The 18,209-nt window shown below is 39.1% G+C and overlaps 1 protein-coding gene across 1 annotated transcript in view; it reads left to right on the top strand.

The window, feature by feature from the left end:
- The window catches only part of TSHZ3 (teashirt zinc finger homeobox 3), a gene marked incomplete at both ends in the record, with an annotated part of 61,093 nt that extends 46,807 nt beyond the window's left edge, over positions 1-14,286 (top strand). Inside the window, one exon of the mRNA XM_080351771.1 lies at positions 11,087-14,286. Within this exon, the coding sequence (XP_080207897.1) occupies positions 11,087-14,286 (3,200 nt within the window). The remainder of the gene's footprint in view (positions 1-11,086) is intronic.
- Between the last annotated feature and the right edge of the window lie 3,923 nt (positions 14,287-18,209).

Genomic DNA, 18,209 nt, shown 5'->3' with positions numbered 1-18,209 from the left:
TTAAGAGTCCTACAAAGCTCTTACTTAAAAACACCTGTGTTGGATGTAGGACCATGGAGATTGCCATCTTACATGTATATTTGGTTATACTATTTCAAATGTTCTGTAGCTATAATAGCATGAAATTGATACCCTACCTGATACAGAGATAGATATTACGTCATTGCTTCTATAATGCTCTGCTGCAAAAGGACTTTTTAAAGGATTTCTAATGATAATGAAAATATTCTGATACAGCATTAAGGATTTTGCTACTGAAATGTGTTTAATGTAAATATGCTGTCAGATACCCTTCAAGTAATTGACAAGAGCAGATGATTAGCAGTGTTCTCGATAGTGTTTTTGCATAATCTTACATTTTGACAGAACTCTTCAGCGGCTTTTTATTGTCAGTGCTCTGCAATCAGTAATACTTTTTCCTTGACATTTACTTTGTCATTATAAATCTTGTAAGTGGTCATTTAACTTGTTCGGTATGCATGTAAGAATATCATTACTAACATATTTGAAAAAATGTCTTCCTGTTGAGGAGCTGTTGTGAAAGTAAACTTAAAAAACCCTTAAATGAAGTAGGTTGATGAGTGACTTTATGAAATAAATACCTGTCTGTGAGCATCTTCTTGCACATTTCAGGGAGGATTTTTAAATCACTTTCTTATTGAACATTTGCATGTAAGTCATCAAATTCAACATGGTTGTAGGATTTTTTTTTTAATCCTGTATTTTTTTAACTTAATACTATTTTTCAGTTATGATCATTTACATCTAACTGACCAAAATGAAACCATTGTGATCCATAAGCATTCATAATTGCATACCGCATGTAACGTTAATAGTCAATATAATAAACCTTCATCTTTATTGAAGCATCTCTTGTTTCTACAGCAGTCCTTTAATCTATCTCAATAGATTTCTAGTGTACAGCTGATATAGATTTGGTCAGTGACAAGGGTTAGAGTAGTCTTGTAGAACATTTACTTGTAGCTGTGAAAAGCCCACATTCATCAGAGGATTAGGTCGATCAGATTGTACCAGGATCAATGGAAGGACTGTGTGATCCCTCTTAGGCTGTAATGTGTTCACCTTCTTTGGAGAGAATTCACATACACACACATTTCTCTGTCTTAAAGCCATTTATCTCAGAATGTCAAATTGCAATAATTAACCATTATTGATCTTAAATTCAATTAACTTCATTAACACAGGTCATGATGAGGGTGCTTGTAAGGGAAAGCCTCTTGACAGGAGTCTTTTCTTATATGACATTGAATGTTCACAATCACGGCTATAAACTATTCATATTGTGCCACAGGAACATCTTTTAAAAATGACAAGAGTTTGGTTGGTGGCGACATTTTAATCCCTTCCCCCTCATCTTCTAGTTTTCAGGGTTTTCCAGCAAATTTTCTATTCAGGAATCAGTGAACCATTTGTTTCCAGCACATTATGTTAGTGTAGTATTATAGCAAAACCCACCTATTGAAATACCCTTCAGTTCAATAGCTAGCGCTAGATAGAGACTCATTTACAAAAGCATATATTGGTATAGTTAGCAAACGAGTGAAATGCATATTCAGTGCTTCTTTTTGCTATGCATACAAAACAAGCTGAGGCCATTGCATAGAGGTAATCCTTAGAATCTCTGCTTTCTCCAAGTCCTAAGATTCATATTGCAGTCAATAGTTGTTTTTCTTAGATGAGGGCTGAATAAAAACTGTGAAAGGACCTAAAGCTTTGTTGGCCCACAGTGAACTCCTTTTTTTCATGGAGAAACTTCATTATAAGTACAAATTCACAAGAGCTGAAATTGTGATTGAAATAATTTGGATTTCTACTATACCATTCATACAGTTGTGTGGAGTTTATTGTAAGGAGGCACTGCAACCAAAATAGCTATTGAAACTACTGTATAAAGGACTTGAATGGGAATTCCAAGTTTGCAAGAAAAACGAAGGATCAGGTTGAAGGTCTTTCAGTACATTTTGAATGTCTTAAGTAGTCGTGATCATTTACAAATAAAAATCCAAGTAAAATGACGCACTGTAATATATTGAAGCATTTTAGGTCAAAACTTGGTATTTAAACTCTTCACAATGACAGCTCCAGCTCCAGAGATGTGTGTTAATATTATTATAGTTAAACACAAATACAAAGCCAGTGTTCTGGTTGCTGTAAAACTTGTAAGATGTGCACAGATTAGGAGCAACCAAAGATGTGGGAAGTAAGGTGTAAGATTTTTTTTCTTAGTCTAAAAAAAAATGCTAAACCGTAATCAGAAGGCTCTGAGAAATGCGGATAAAGAGAAATTACAACATCAATTTTGTTCAGAAACAGATTTCTGTGACAATTAAATGGTCATTTTGTCACTACATTTGCTATTTCCACTCCACTATGTAAAGCATTTACTGAAAAGAGGCAGGACTGCAGCAGAATGGTTTGATTACTGCATTTGAAGAAACTGAAGTTCCCTTACAACATCTGTTTGCTCAGTGAAGGATTATAATAATTAAGAGCTATTAGAGCCATATTGAGAACTTTTATGCTCATGGCTGCTTATCCTGGAGTTGGCTGTGAATCTTGTATTAGTTTATTGAATGCCCTGTGTGCTCTTCGGTGATTAAAAGATGCCACCCAAATGCTGATACTGAGCAGAGATTACGTCACTGTGTGTTTTTGTGTCAATTTATACACAGAATTTGGATTTGTTTAACCAGCGTGTTGATAGTGACTTTTATTTAAAAAGAAAAAGAAAACCCAACAAATAAATATTTTTATTATTTGAGAATTCTGGTAAATATTTTTATTCGCTTGAGGAAATGGTAGTTCTGTGCTTAGAAAAATTCTGCAGAGTCCAAAAAAAAATGTACCTCCCAAATCAGAATTAGGGTCAAAGCATAACCTGGAACTGTTTTCTCTGCTTGTGAATGTTTATTTCCCACTGTAGTATGTGTTTGCATGGAGTGGGAAACTCTAATGAGTCTGTAGGACATCACATCAAGCAACGATCTTGGACACCAATGGAAAACCACTTTTGTCGTACTTGAAGTGAATCACATCTATTCGTTATGAATAATTTATACAGCAAATGTAGGTTTGTTTGTTTGTTTTTTTCTGTTACTAATGTATTTGTTAAGTTTATGTGAAAATTTTCAGACTGTGGGGCTGACTTTGAGCTGTTTACTTGGACAGTTTGTGCCTGGTGCTGTTTCCCGTTCCTGGCTGGTTAGCTGACCCGGAACCTCCCGATGGACAGTGAGGAACTTTATGCTCCTTTGAATGACATTCATTTGTAACTTTGGTGTACCTGGAGGCAGGGCATCCTTTCCCAGGAACGTGGAAGGGTGGGGAGGGGAGGAAGAGGAAGGTGCTACATGAATGGTGATGAAATGGGAACACCAAGGCCCTGAACTGACTCAAACAGAGCAGTTAAGAATTTCCAACGGGTGCTTACGGTCCCTGTTACTCATTTGCTGACTTGATCTAGTCCTGATGGTGCTTGTGAAAGGTTGTTTATGTGGTGACAGGGAAGGCCAAGAAGGTCTTTTTCTCCTTTTTCTGTAGGATCAGCCATAAATTCCAGAGTTAGGCTCATAGGGGCTGTTAAAATCTCTGTTCCACCAGAGTGCAAAGGGAGAAGGAGATTGATTCCACAAAATACAATAACAAGGAACTCCTTCTATCCTCATGGGAGTCCATAATGCTTCTTTAGCCTTCCCATATGCAGCAGGACATGAACTGTTCCTCAGCTTCTCTACAGCTGTACTTTCGGGAGTCAGTATTGTGTATGTGTGGCTGCAAATTTAGAACAAACCCATAAAAATCTGTTTTTCCTGACCAGGCATAATCTCTGAACTGTTACTCCTATGAAGTTTTCTTATAAGCGTGTTTTTCACTTCTGACTGTACGATAATGTGCAGCTTTGCAGGAGAGAGAGACATGATCCATCATGTTACATCTCCAGTGCAGTTCTGGTAGAACAGGTGTTCACGGGCTACCCAAAGTCCTCCTCTGTGCTGGGAGCAGGAAACTCTTTGGAGGACAGTTGTGACAATACTACTTATTCTTACTTCTAAACCCTTTCCTATTTTCCCCATTGTGAAAAGAAGCTTGCTGGCCGTCTGCAGATTCAGCATTTATTAGATGCCAGCAGCTTGGCTTGGAGGAGATTTGTAACCACAGGCTCTGGGTTGTGCACATGTACCTATGGGTGTTTCACTGGGTATTATATCCTTAATAATTGTTTAAGCTGAAAACTGGCAATTATTTTCAATTTTACACATACATTATATTCACATAAACACGCTGTGAAGCAGCATAGGAACAGAAACACAAACTTAAGCCATCTTCTCATGTTTTGTGTAAATAGCTGAATTATAGATATTAACCCGCAGGAGTTACAGGCTCCCTTACTTGTCTTCTTGTTTGGCACTAGGCAAGTAATTTTGAACTTCTTTGGATTTCCAGGTTTGCAGATAAGAATGTTTCTTCCACAGGGTTGCTGTGAAGAATAAACCACTCATTGAAGCTTTTGAACACCTCAGTAGAGTGATGCTGTCCAGTAGTTGTTTCTAAGCCATCGTTTATTATGGCATCCTGTTTTTTCAGGTGTGTATTTAATGAAGGAGATAATACATAAATGTGAGGTTTGCGTGGGAATCTCTCATTTAACAAAAACCTAAACAGTATTCAGTTTCAGAAAAACAAACTCATCCCCGATCAGAATTAGTAGCAATTTTGGAATGTTTTCTCTCTTTGTTTGTAGGTGGCCTGTATAATACTTTTCATATGGCAGTGTAAAGTCGAAAGTGAACAGTAGACCTGAATCCTATACCCTCCTTTAAACTACAAAAAAATAGAGGAGCTTGGAATACAGTGAAATACAGGAAAAGGTGCCTGCTGTGGACTTGCTGTGTTCTGTGTTAGATGGACCACGCTTTAATGACATATAGACTCATTTCTTGCTATCGTTTCTTCACTGTATATTCTTGTCCATGTAATTCTCAGCTCTTAGCACTTAGAGTTGATTTCAGCTCTCTGAAGTTGCTCCAAATGTAATACCAGCCCAGGATGCTGGATTAGAGCAGCTGGCTAGCTTCCTCTGGCCTATTTCTGAGCTCTGTGGCAGACAGCTGCAGTATTTTCATGAAGGAACAAACACAAGTACACTTCAAAGTTCCCAGTGCCTAATGATAGCCACCCATTAGATTGGCATGCTATGTCACATCCATCCACACTGATTCCCAATAACTTAATACTACACTCCCATTGGCATGAAAAGGCTGCAGATTTACCAACATAAAAAAAAAATCCAGCTAAACAAGCATTAATCGTGCACATCACATCAAATTAACATGTTCAGAATTAATACTCTTGACCTTGCCAGTGGGCAGAGTAATCACTCGTGCAGTAGGATCAGACTCTGGTGAGAGGTACCAGTGACTTCAGCCGATGCGTGAGAGAAGTGCTGACCTCTCCACTTGGAAATAACATTTCTCTCCCATAATAGACAGTCCTGCCTCTATGAAACAGAACCTTTGACCTTTCTAAGAGGAATAATGTCCCTGTCAAGGTGCTGGGTAATCAGTATTGCCATGCCCGTTTAGAGACAGTGTTGTCACTTGCCACTCTTGTAAACAGGGCAGCCCCTCATTCCTCCCATTTCTGTTGCTAACATATGCTAACAACTCTGCCAAGTAGTGAAGCCTCAAATACAATTTAAGTTACATATGAATTATCAGTCAGTCTCTGTATAGGAATAGCTCATATTGTGGGTGAAATGTTTTCCTTTCTTCCTGTAACTGGAAGGCCTGTGGAGTGGGAGTTTTCTAACAGACTAATATAACTCTTGTATGTGTCTTCATTTGCATTAGGTCTTTGATTGACTCCATCCACCAAGCTGGTTTTCTCTTACCTCTGTTCATTAATTTTGTGAGCAGGGTTCATTGACACAGTCAAATCGTCTCCGTGCTGCTGTTTCGCTGTTGGTTTTCTCTGGACTTGCGTTCAGACGGAGGCTCCTCACGACTCCGAATGGGCCCAGCAACACTAGGGTCGATTCGAGGTTTTTTCATCAACATCTTAAATCTTGGGAAATGACCCTTAGTATTACACGATAATTTCAAACCATGCATAAATAAATAATAAAGCTGGTTGTAATTTTTTTAATAAAAAGTGATTTGGTTAAAGCCAAAATATTTCCAAGGAATGGAGTGGTTTTGATAAATTTTTGTAGTTAAGCATTTTTTAATGTGAGAATATTTGAAAGTTTTGGTACTTTCTCAAGCAAAGAGTTTATATAGTAGTTTAAGTATACCCAAGTAAGCTAATTAAAATAAAAGAGAAAGTTTTGGTGAAAAAAGCATCATTAAAACAAGACATTTTAAAAGAATTGAAATGAAATATTTGGATATATCCAAACCAAAATATATGGTCTCAGATGCACTTTTCAGAAAATAAGGGAAGAATTGTGCAATTAATTGGTATTTGGAGAACCGTAAAATGCGCCTTTAGTGCTGTGGGTTTGTATTTCCAAGCAAACTGGAGGAGGTGTGTGTCTGACATTACTGGGTGGATGTTGCCATGGAAGGGATGAAAACCATGTGGTGTTTTTCCTCCTCCTGCTGGAGAGGAGCAGCTGGGGTTTGAGCCAGTGGCTGTTGAGCTGGTGGGCACTTCAGAAGGTTCCATCGGTAGAGTAACATCTGTTTGGGCTGCACGGGAACTTCTCCAGCTGCAGGAACAGTGAACTGGTGATATTTCTCTGGTCTAGAATAGTAGATTTCTGGTGTCTGTGTAGAACCAGGTATATGAGTTTATTAGTGTATATACAATATGTAGATCATTCTGAGCAGTGATGGATCGCAGTTTATTTCCACTGGCAAAGAAATGATCCATAACTCAGTTATGAAGGTAATTCCCTCTTGTGTGGAAGTGAATTGCATTATACCATAGCTTACTATTATGTATTGATATCAAATGTGTTAATTTCATTGTTACCTGGGAAATATTAATGAGACAATTGTTCTCAACCTCTCTGTGGCTGCACCTGCAATGGGTTTCTGAATCCCTTGAAGATGCTCATCTTCTCTAGAAACTGAGGGCCACACCAGCGAACTGCTTCCTACTTTTTGTCAAATATTATGTCACGGTGACACCATTGCTCAACTTGCAGGCAGTTTCCTGTGGGTTATGGTGTTCTGTGAGACGTAAACTAGAAACTTTTTTGAGAACTTTTTTTTTAATTTGACTCTGGAAAAACAAAAAAACCCAGAACCACATAATTTCTTTGATTTCCATTCTTATTAACATCTTCTGCCATTAGAATTGTCTGTAAAATTGTTTTATTTTCCCTCAGACTTTGCTGTTGAGGCACTGAAGAACAGTTTTACAGATGCCCTGCTGCTTCAAACATTTACTCCGCTCTACAGAAATATCAAGCTACGAGTCTATTTTTTATTTAAGAACAAGGAAATAGCTGAGTAACGATGGATGGGAGACAGTGCTTCTTAAAGACAATGTCTCCACCAGGCAGTGAATCTCAGTGATTTTATTTTCTGCTTTCATAGTCTCTTTGCTCTTCTTGTAGGTACTTAACCAAACAAGAAATTTGTCTGCTGTGGGCCTGCATGTCCTTCTCTCTGTTGCAATGAAGCTGTTACCTTCATCTGTACTCAGAATATTGATCATCTCTCTGCCCTGAGCCGGAGCTGGTGGGGCAGGGAGGGTGCAGAGATTCCCTTGGCTGCAGATGGGCTCCTTTCCACAAGTGCCTGCGCTAAATCCTGTGTTCCCTGCTTGCATGGGGCTGAGGTTTGGCCTTACCCTCTCTTCTGTCCCACATGCTGGGCTTTTCTGAGGAGGAAACATGTCAGCCACTGTAAAGCTACCTGTAGTAGCGGTGGTGCAAAACCTTTGCATATGCCCCAAGTCTGCCATTGCAAGTTGGTCCAGGACTTGTTGGATTGTCTTACATTGCTCTGATGGCAAGTGATTAGGTGACCAGCCCCTGGAATCAGGAATTAGAAGCTACTGGCAGGAACTCCAGTTTAGGATTATGGTTTTTAAGTCTTAGGCTAAGATATTTTCTTGAGCATCTTCATCTCTTGCATGAGTCTTTGGTTGAGGGATTTGGGGGTAATGTCTCTCTCCTTTGTGCAGGGGAAAGAGCTGAAGGAGTTATTCAAACTCTCAGTTTATTGAAGTTGCAGCTTGCCAAGTTAAATTCCATACTGTCATTTGTGCCTCATTTCCCTTATTTCTGCATCAAAAACTGATGTCACAAGCTGACTTCACAACTTGAGCTTAGGAAGGAGAACGGTTATAGAGCAGGCAACTCCTGTTTAACACGCGAATATGCATGATAGTTGGTGAAAAGGGCGCAAAGAAAGCATGAAAGGTAAATACATTTAAATGAGCCGCATGCTAGAGGTTTTCCCTAATGTAAAAGTCACTCTCTAAAAAAACTGTAAATGTGACAGTACAAGTGTTTCAGTTCCAACAAAATTCCTAAGATTTCAGCAGCAAGACAAATCAAAATGTAAAGAAACACATCCTAATTAGGGCCTTTATTCTGTGCCCCCTTTTTGTGTTGGTGAGCACCGGTCCCCAGCTCAGCCCGCAGATGTGAGTGAATGAGGCCGTCATAATGCAGGCAGTGCGGCAAAAACCTTGGATTTTCTTTACCTTGTAAAAAGGGAATTATTCTTCAGTTTTACAAGAGAAGCAAAGGAGCAGGAGTTGTGAAAGAAAAAATGGTTCCACAAGGTGGAAGAGGAAAAGGGGACATTTGCTACCAAATCATAGGTTTCATGCTGTCATTTCTTCCTTCCATCCTTCCTGATTCATCTCACTGGGATATGGCGTGGTTGAGAGGTAGTTAATAACCACTTCTTAACACATTGTAAGTAGTTACTTAAATTTTTTCAGCTTTAGAGAGTAGTTTGAACTGCTTTAGGTTCCTTTGCTAAAGTTTTTGGTAGAGTTTCAGAAACATGATGGAACAAATAATTAAGATGAAAAACAACCTGTAACATCCATAGGGGAATGAAAGTGTTGAATGAAATCCACCTTGTTAGATTATTTTCAGTGGTTTTGTTGCAAGTATTTGCGGGGTGGGTGCTGATCCTTGCTACAAATTGCCGACATTACTAATATACAAAAAATAATATATTTAGAAAATATATTGAAAAAGGATGAAATAGAGCAAAACAGTACAGGTCTGTTTTTGTTAAAGTACATATACTTGTTCTTAAAGTCTGATCTTCATATCAGCATCTTTGAAACATCTTAAAGTTTTTAACATAATTATTTCAAACTATGTTCTCCCAAATATTAAAAATATGACCCTTGCTACATGAATTTCCTGCATTGAAATTATCTGAGCTGAAATATCTAATCACTGCTATGTGATGCTTTTATTTGATATGTTTCTGCTTTCAAAGGTTTAACTTCTGTTCTGAAAATCAGATCATAACTTCACGTGTTTGCAAGAGGATTCACTACCATTCATCCACGTGAAAGAACAGTAGTGAATATTTTGTATTACTTAACAGAATGCAGAAATACTCTGCATGAAACTAAAAGCCTGATTTCATTGTTACTTTAACTGTTGTTTTGTCTCTTGTGGTTTTCTGGTAACATTTAAACATAATTCCCTGAAAGAAGTTTGCATGGTTCAATACCGTATATGTGATACCTACTGTACTGTTCTGCATTTTTCACTCTGTTGGTTAAAGTAGGTCGTTCTGGAGTATAAACTATTACCGTCTCTGCACTATTGCCTGAATGAACAAGCTATAGATGAGTCAATGTGTTTAAGACACAGATCCCCACATGTTCCAGATGTGTTGCAGAGAAGGTCAGAAGTCAAGTGTCTTCAACCATAGAGTCTACTGGAAACATGTTTTTTTTCAAAGTTTATAATTGTATTTGTGAGAGATTGCAAGTAAATTTTAAATTCCACTTCAATACATACAGACAGTCATGTTCGATTTTTGTGTTCTTGCTTAGCTGTAAATTAATGCGTTGTATAGAAATAGATCATTTTGATCAGTTAATGATCCCTCTCTTAATGTTTCCATAGTTTTCTTGCCTAAAGGAAAAACTTAGGTAGACTTAGTGTGTGTAGAATATGTGCACAGAAGCACCATGGAAAAAAGAAATTGTTTACTGTCAGTTCCCAACTATCCTATTCAGGAAGAGTATCTGAGATTTACATCAACGAGTTGCATTACTTGAGGGGGGAAGAAAAGACAGGATCCCTGTTGGGTGTCTGTGTAGCTTATGCTGAGTAAATATTGACAAAGTAGTCTAAAGAGCAAACACTTTGACATTTGTAAGGTCCACTGGAAGGTCTTGTATATATTTATACAGCAAGAGTGAGTACAGCATACCAATTTTCTTGAACTAGCTCCTGACATAATTCTGCATGGGCTTTCTTGTTGAGAAAGGTATGTTTAAATGTGAATGGGTCATTTGTTACACCCATCATGAATATTCTCAAATTGCTCTTAGTGAGTTGTTTCAAAAGGTTGCATCACCTGCTTTTACCATCTTCTCCTCCAAAATATGATACTACTAATAATTATAACTTTAAAAAAATCTCATTTTTTATTATTGTAACTAGGGATTTTTTGACTTTGTAGAAATTTTTTTTATATTTGTTGCACTCTATATTTATTAAAGATTGAGTCTCAAAACTGTAATGAGCAAAAAATGCTTGCTTAATTTAAATTGTGAATCTGTCTGTTAAGAAATGCATTAGGGGTAGGAGAAGCATAAGACATATTAATTGACAGACAGGAACTGCTGTCTCTGAGGTTGATACAAGTAATTTATTACTTTAGAAATGAATGCCACCTCCAGAATGTGCTTCATTAATTTCAAATTTAGTTTTAATTTCAAGCTGTTGCCCCTTGAGAAGAATAAGGTGGCAAATTATGTTTGAAGAGCAGATTTTTTCCTTGCTCTGAAGAAACACTAAATTTTAACTGTTTAATTTTACAAATAAGTGCACTTCTTTGGCTAAAAGACTTAAGCAAAGTATGATCAACAGAAACTAACTTATATTTTCTTCTCTTCATGTTAGCCTATGTTTCAGACGAACTAAAAGCGGCAGCGCTGGTGGAAGAAGATGTGGAACCTGATGAAAATGCTGTTGATGGGGAGCCTTCAGCAAAATATGCATGTCCAGAAAAAGACTTCAGTAAGAACTGCCAAAGCTACCAAAACTCTCCAGCAGCTGAATTTTCTAGCCATGAAATGGACAGCGAGTCACATATCAGTGAGACAAGTGACCGCATGGCAGACTTTGAGAGCAGCTCTATTAAAAATGAGGAAGAGAGCAAGGAGGCTTCAATACCACTGGAAGACTCTGCTATATCGGATAGTTTAGAACAAATGAAAGCCGTGTATAATAACTTCCTCTCCAATTCCTACTGGTCCAATCTCAATTTGAACCTTCACCAGCCGATTTCAGAAAAAAACAACGGCAGCAGCAGCAGTAGCAGCAGCAGCAGTAGCAGCTGTGGAAGCGGCAGCTTTGACTGGCACCAGACTGCGATGGCTAAGACACTGCAGCAAGTTTCTCAGAGCAGAATTCTTCCTGAACCGAGTCTTTTTAGCACAGTTCAATTGTACAGACAAAGCAGTAAGCTTTATGGCTCTATATTTACTGGAGCCAGTAAATTCCGCTGTAAAGACTGCAGTGCTGCCTATGATACTTTAGTAGAATTAACAGTGCACATGAATGAAACGGGACATTATCGAGATGACAACCATGAAACTGATAACAATAACCCCAAAAGATGGTCGAAACCTCGTAAACGTTCTTTGCTTGAAATGGAAGGGAAAGAAGACGCCCAGAAAGTATTAAAGTGTATGTACTGTGGTCATTCATTTGAATCTCTTCAGGATTTGAGTGTTCATATGATCAAAACAAAACACTACCAAAAAGTGCCTCTGAAGGAACCTGTTACACCTGTAGCAGCAAAAATTATCCCAGCTGCTAGAAAGAAAGCATCACTGGAGCTTGAACTTCCAAGTTCTCCAGACTCCACAGGTGGGACACCAAAAGCAACAATCTCAGATACTAACGATGCACTTCAAAAGAATTCTAACCCTTACATTACGCCAAATAATCGCTACGGTCACCAGAACGGTGCCAGCTATGCCTGGCACTTTGAGGCGAGGAAATCTCAAATTCTGAAGTGCATGGAGTGTGGAAGTTCACATGACACTCTGCAGGAACTCACGGCTCACATGATGGTGACGGGACATTTTATTAAAGTCACTAACTCTGCCATGAAAAAAGGGAAACCAATTATAGAAGCCCCAGCAACCCCAACAATAACATCCTTAGTAGATGAGAAAGTCCAGTCTGTGCCACTAGCTGCCACCACTTTCACGTCTCCTTCCAACACACCCTCTAGTGTTTCCCCTAAATTAAATGTTGAAATAAAAAAAGAAGTAGATAAAGAAAGAGGCATTGCTGATGACAAACTGAAAGACAAAGAAAAGTCAAGTGAAGACGAGGAGAAGTATGATATCTCCTCAAAATACCATTACTTGACTGAAAATGACCTAGAAGAAAGCCCTAAGGGGGGATTAGATATATTGAAGTCTTTAGAAAACACAGTTACATCAGCTATAAACAAAGCCCAGAATGGCACACCAAGCTGGGGTGGCTACCCAAGCATTCATGCCGCCTATCAGCTGCCTAATATGATGAAGCTGTCATTGGGTTCGTCTGGGAAGAGTACACCATTAAAACCTATGTTTGGAAACAATGAACTAGTATCACCAACTAAAAACCAGCCCTTGGTGTCTCCACCAAGCAGTCAGACCTCTCCTGTGCCAAAAACAAACTTTCACGCCATGGAAGAATTGGTAAAAAAAGTCACTGAGAAGGTGGCTAAAGTGGAGGAAAAAATGAAAGAGCCGGAAGGAAAGCTTTCTCCAATGAAGCGCGCAACACCTTCGCCATGCAGTAGTGAAGTCAGTGAACCCCTTAAGATGGAGTCCTCCAATGATGGTGGCTTTAAAAGCCAGCAGAACAGCCCAGTCCCTCAGAGAGATGGCTGCAAGGACAGTCCAACTGTAGAACCTGTGGAAAACGGGAAAGAGCCTGTTAAGTCCATTGTAAGTTCTTTAAGTAGCAGCACAGCTATCATTACTGATCACCCCCCCGAACAGCCATTTGTAAATCCATTAAGTGCACTCCAGTCTGTCATGAATATTCACCTCGGGAAGGCCGCAAAGCCATCTTTGCCCACTTTGGATCCAATGAGCATGCTTTTTAAAATGAGCAACAGTTTGGCGGAAAAGGCTGCAGTGGCCACCCCACCTCTACAGTCCAAAAAACCAGACCACTTAGACCGTTATTTTTATCATGTCAACAATGACCAACCCATAGATTTGACGAAAGGCAAGAGTGACAAAAGCTGCTCTTTGGGTTCAGCGCTTTTGTCATCCACATCGACATCTTCTGCATCTTCTTCATCTACAGTGACAACAGCAAAGACATCTGCAGTCGTGTCATTCATGTCAAACTCGCCGCTACGCGAGAATGCCTTGTCAGATATATCTGATATGCTGAAGAACCTGACAGAAAGTCACACATCAAAATCTTCCACACCTTCCAGCATATCCGAGAAATCTGACATTGATGGTACCACAATAGAGGAACCCGAAGAGAGTACACCAGCTCAGAAAAGGAAGGGACGTCAGTCTAACTGGAACCCTCAGCACTTGCTCATATTGCAGGCCCAGTTTGCAGCGAGTTTACGGCAGACTTCAGAGGGGAAATACATCATGTCAGACTTGAGCCCTCAAGAAAGAATGCACATTTCCAGGTTTACGGGACTTTCAATGACCACAATTAGCCACTGGCTAGCCAATGTGAAATACCAGCTCCGAAGGACGGGGGGAACTAAGTTCCTTAAAAATTTGGACACTGGGCACCCAGTGTTCTTTTGTAATGACTGTGCTTCACAGATCAGAACTCCTTCAACTTATATCAGTCATCTTGAATCGCATCTGGGTTTCAGGTTAAGAGACTTGTCCAAACTGTCCAGTGAACAGATTAACAATCAGATAGCACAAGCAAAGTCACCGTCTGAAAAACTGGTGACGTCCTCTCCAGAGGAAGATATCGGAACTTCATATCAGTGCAAACTTTGTAACAGGACTTTTGCAAGCAAGCATGCTGTTAAACTTCATCTTAGTAAAACACATGGGAAGTCACCAGAGGATCATCTTCTGTATGTTTCGGAGTTAGAGAAGCAGTAGCATTTGCTTTTGATTGAAATAACTGTAACTTGCTTTGAGGAAAACTTGTCAAAGACGCCTTAAAGCTACTGTTTAGTTCTTGGCACATGTTCTTATTTTAACTCCAGAGTCGCTCTGGGCTGAACTGTTTTGTATAACTGTACAGTGTTTAAATAGAGGTGCATAATCAGCTGTTGTTACTGGTAAAATATGAAGGTTAAAATGCAGTGGTAAGTGTTTGGAACTTTGTGTAAATTGGATTTAGTTGCTGTGCATCCCTCTGATGCATCAAGCTGCATGCATTAACAGACAGTTTAATTAAGCATTTATAACTAATTCTGGTGCACTTTTTTCATGTGACCTAAGTGTGCTGGTATTTCTCACCCTATAATCTTTAGCCCTCTGAGTACTTTGAAGCACTTTTGCATTAATTTGGTAAAAATGTATGGATATGGTTTTTTTAAACCCTTACCAGCTTAGTTCCGATTACTAATATGAACCTCCATTTATGCAGAGGTGTCTCACACCTTGAAATTTAAAAAATATAATTTTCACATTGAAACATAGATGTATATATTGTATAGATTTCAAAATCTCTTATGGAAATGTGATTGTGGTTAATGCCATTTTCTTTTTCTTCAGCATTTTTAGCAGCAGTGGGTTTTGTACCTGATAAGCCCCAGGTATAAACTGTACCTATATATAGTGTATATTTCATTTTTTAGATCTAACGGTTTTTCTTTTAACATCCGAACATTGTAAATTATATGATGAAAGATACCACAGATAGCATTTATAAAGTATTCAGAAGCATTATTCTTAAAGCAAAGTATGTTTTGTTTTGTTTTGCTATACAGTACATCTATATTAATAGAGGTTCATGTTTAAATTATACATATTTATTAGTGTTGCTATCATTTGTTTGTTTTTCTTTTTTAAACCGTCTGAAGAAACAGAAGCCACGGACTGCATTCCTGGCATGCATTCTAACTGTTTTGCACAACATGACTTTTAAAGGTATTTATTAGTAAAAGAAAAAATAAATAAAAAGAGAAAATTCAAAATAAACTTAGTGCTCAAAGGGTTAAATCTATTTGAAAAACTTGTACTGTATTTCCTAAACATTGATAAAGCCTTTAAAATGTTTGTACTGTAATACTTTGCTTAAAAAGTTACGAGGCATTCTGTGATATAACCTCTTTTACTTATTTATAAGCGCTCTTGGTTGTTATTTCCTATTGTAGAATGCCTTTTTATTTCAATTGGTAACTTTCTGTTTTGTTCTGCCTAATTATTCTCCCAAGATTCCATACTGCAGCTTTATCTTTAGGCATATGAAAGGTAACCCGTGGTTACCAGCACACTAAGTGATTCTGTTCGTCTCCATTTTTGGCAGTTAATTTGCAGAAGTAACTGACAGCTGACACCATATGAGAATCTATGTATAAAATATTGGCATGTAAACAGCACAGACACTGTAATGCACTCTGTGCCCTGTTTTGTTGTTGACAATGAAGCACCATTATATGACTCTTCATATAACCTTTTTTTCTACAGCAGCATTAAAATTGTCTTTTTGCTATAATTTTGTGTTGCGTTCACAATTATGTCTGAAATGTGCTACGACTAACGAGCACATTAAAATTAAATTGTATGCTATCTGTTTATGACTGAAGCTTGAGTAGGTTTCTTCATCTGCCAGGTGCTGGCAGTCAAAAGCTGCACATAAATCACTGGAGTTTTAGTGAACTTTAGCATTTAAAGAGCAGGGTAGCACTTATTCAAAGGCTGCATTAACAGAATTTTTTTCCCCCAGAAAAGATAAATGAGTGTTATAACTCCCTTTTAAACATCAGGTAAGGCTGACTGTGAAGACGGGGTTTATAAGCAACGTGTGGCAAAGCAAATAGGTGCTGTGGATTCAGACCAAGACAGAAAGTGCTACTCGCTGCCGTTCCCCTGAATGCAGTAAGCAGAGTCTGCAGGTTGCACCGCTGGGTATTTTGTGGCTTAGAGAATCCCTTTCCATCTATCCAGCGTTTTCCAATGACAGGAGTGGAAACCTGATGACTTAAACTTTGTGATCTTGAAGTGAGTCCTCTTACGGCCCTGCTTGCGGTGGTACAGCGTTCACAGCAGAGAGCGAGATGGGAAAAGAAGATGAATAAACACCTACCAAAAAAATGCAGACAAGTTGGGAGCACTTATATGATAACGACAGATTTTCCTGGTGTTGACAGGTCATCCCGTCAAAACCGCTGGAAACAACTTGCGTCTCCAAAGCACCTATATTACTGTGCATTTAAATAATGTCTTTTGCCAGTCAGGTGAACTCGGAGTTTGGAGGTGGTTACATGGGAACCAAAACCACCATTGCAGCACTTGAGTTATGTTTCAAGTAATAGCTAGCATCCAGATATCAAACATATAGAGTTTCTTTTTTATAAAAAAAAAATCACTATTTTCCAGTGCAACTGATTAAATCCTTCCTCCCTTCCTCCTTTCCATCTTTCTCTCCTTATTTCCTTCCATCTTTCTCTGTAATTCTAAAGGCCAGTAACATGTCTTAAAAAATGTGTTGGAATGTTTTGTTCATTCTATAGTGAATGCTGCTGAGCAGACCTCATGAATGGGATTAATGATTAGGGCTCTGGGTTTTTTCCTCCTTTTGCCTCCCAGTTGTATCTGATTTTAAGGTCGTTTGTGTGTCAATGTTTATGGCCAATTCCAGCAGTAATCACAGGATGCTGTTTTGCTGGTTGACTGTACCATCCCAGGAGTCCCCCTCACTTAGGCAACCTGGCCAGCCAAAGTCTTTCATGAAGCCTCCTGGGTGGCTGTCCACATCTTTTTGCAAATAGATGATCTCAACCTAAATACAGCCAAACTTTTTACCTCTACAGCAGAGAATTCCTTCTTTGAAAATTATAACAGCTTAAATATAGTATTCGGTTGCAAACTAGGAATTCACACATGAAGAGACTGGCAGATTATTGCATATATTGTCAATCAATGTATTTTAAGATGCACTGTTGACTTATAATAGTAATGCTGAAAACTCTGTATGCAATACTGTTATCTGGGACATGGGAGGGAGTAAAAGCAAGAGACTACAGTGTTCCTCTTGCAGTGTTCCTTCTAGTTGTTCTTAAAAATAGAATCATGGGATGGTTTGGGTTGGAAGGAACCTTAGACATCATCTGTTGATAGTTCCAGCTCCTCTGCCATGGGCAGGGACACCTTTCACTAGACCAGGTTGTTCAAAGCCCCATCCAGCCTGGCCTTGAACACTTCCAGGGATGGGGCATCTACAGCTTCTCTGGGCAGCCTGTTACAGTGCCTCACCACCCTCATGCTAAATATTTTTTTATTTAATCTAAATCTACCCTCTTTAAAGCCATTGCTCCTTGTTTTATCACTACATGCTCTTCTAAAATGTCCCTCTCCAGCTTTTTTGTAGATCCCCTTTAGGTATTGGAAGGCTTCTCTAAGATCTCCCTGGCGCCTTCTCCAGGCTGAACCAGCCCAACTCTCTCAGCCAGTCTTCACAGGAGAGGTGTTCCAGCCCTCTGATCATCTTCGTGGCCTCCTCTGGCCCTGCCTCAACAGGTCCATGTTGGGGGGCCCCAAAGCTGGACATGGCACTGCAGAGGATCTCACCAGAGTGGAGCAGAGGGGCAGAATCACCTCCCTTGACCTGCTGGCCATGCTGCTTTTCATGCAGCCCAGGATATGGTTGGATTCCTGGGCTGCAAGCACACATTGCTGGGTCATGCCAAATCTTTCATCCACCAGTACCTCTGAGTCCTACTCTGCAGGGCTGCTCTCAATCCCTTCATTCTCCAGCCTGGATAGATATAGATAAGAAGTTGATAACTGCAAACGCTGAATACCACTGATGCAATTGCACCTAATCTAGTAAAACTCAGTTCCTGGGCCTGACT

The sequence above is a fragment of the Nesoenas mayeri genome, assembly GCF_963082525.1.
Source record: "Nesoenas mayeri genome assembly, chromosome: 12".
Lineage (NCBI taxonomy): Eukaryota > Metazoa > Chordata > Aves > Columbiformes > Columbidae > Nesoenas > Nesoenas mayeri.
Note: the sequence above shows the minus strand (reverse complement) of the source record. Positions and strands in the feature narration are given on the sequence as shown.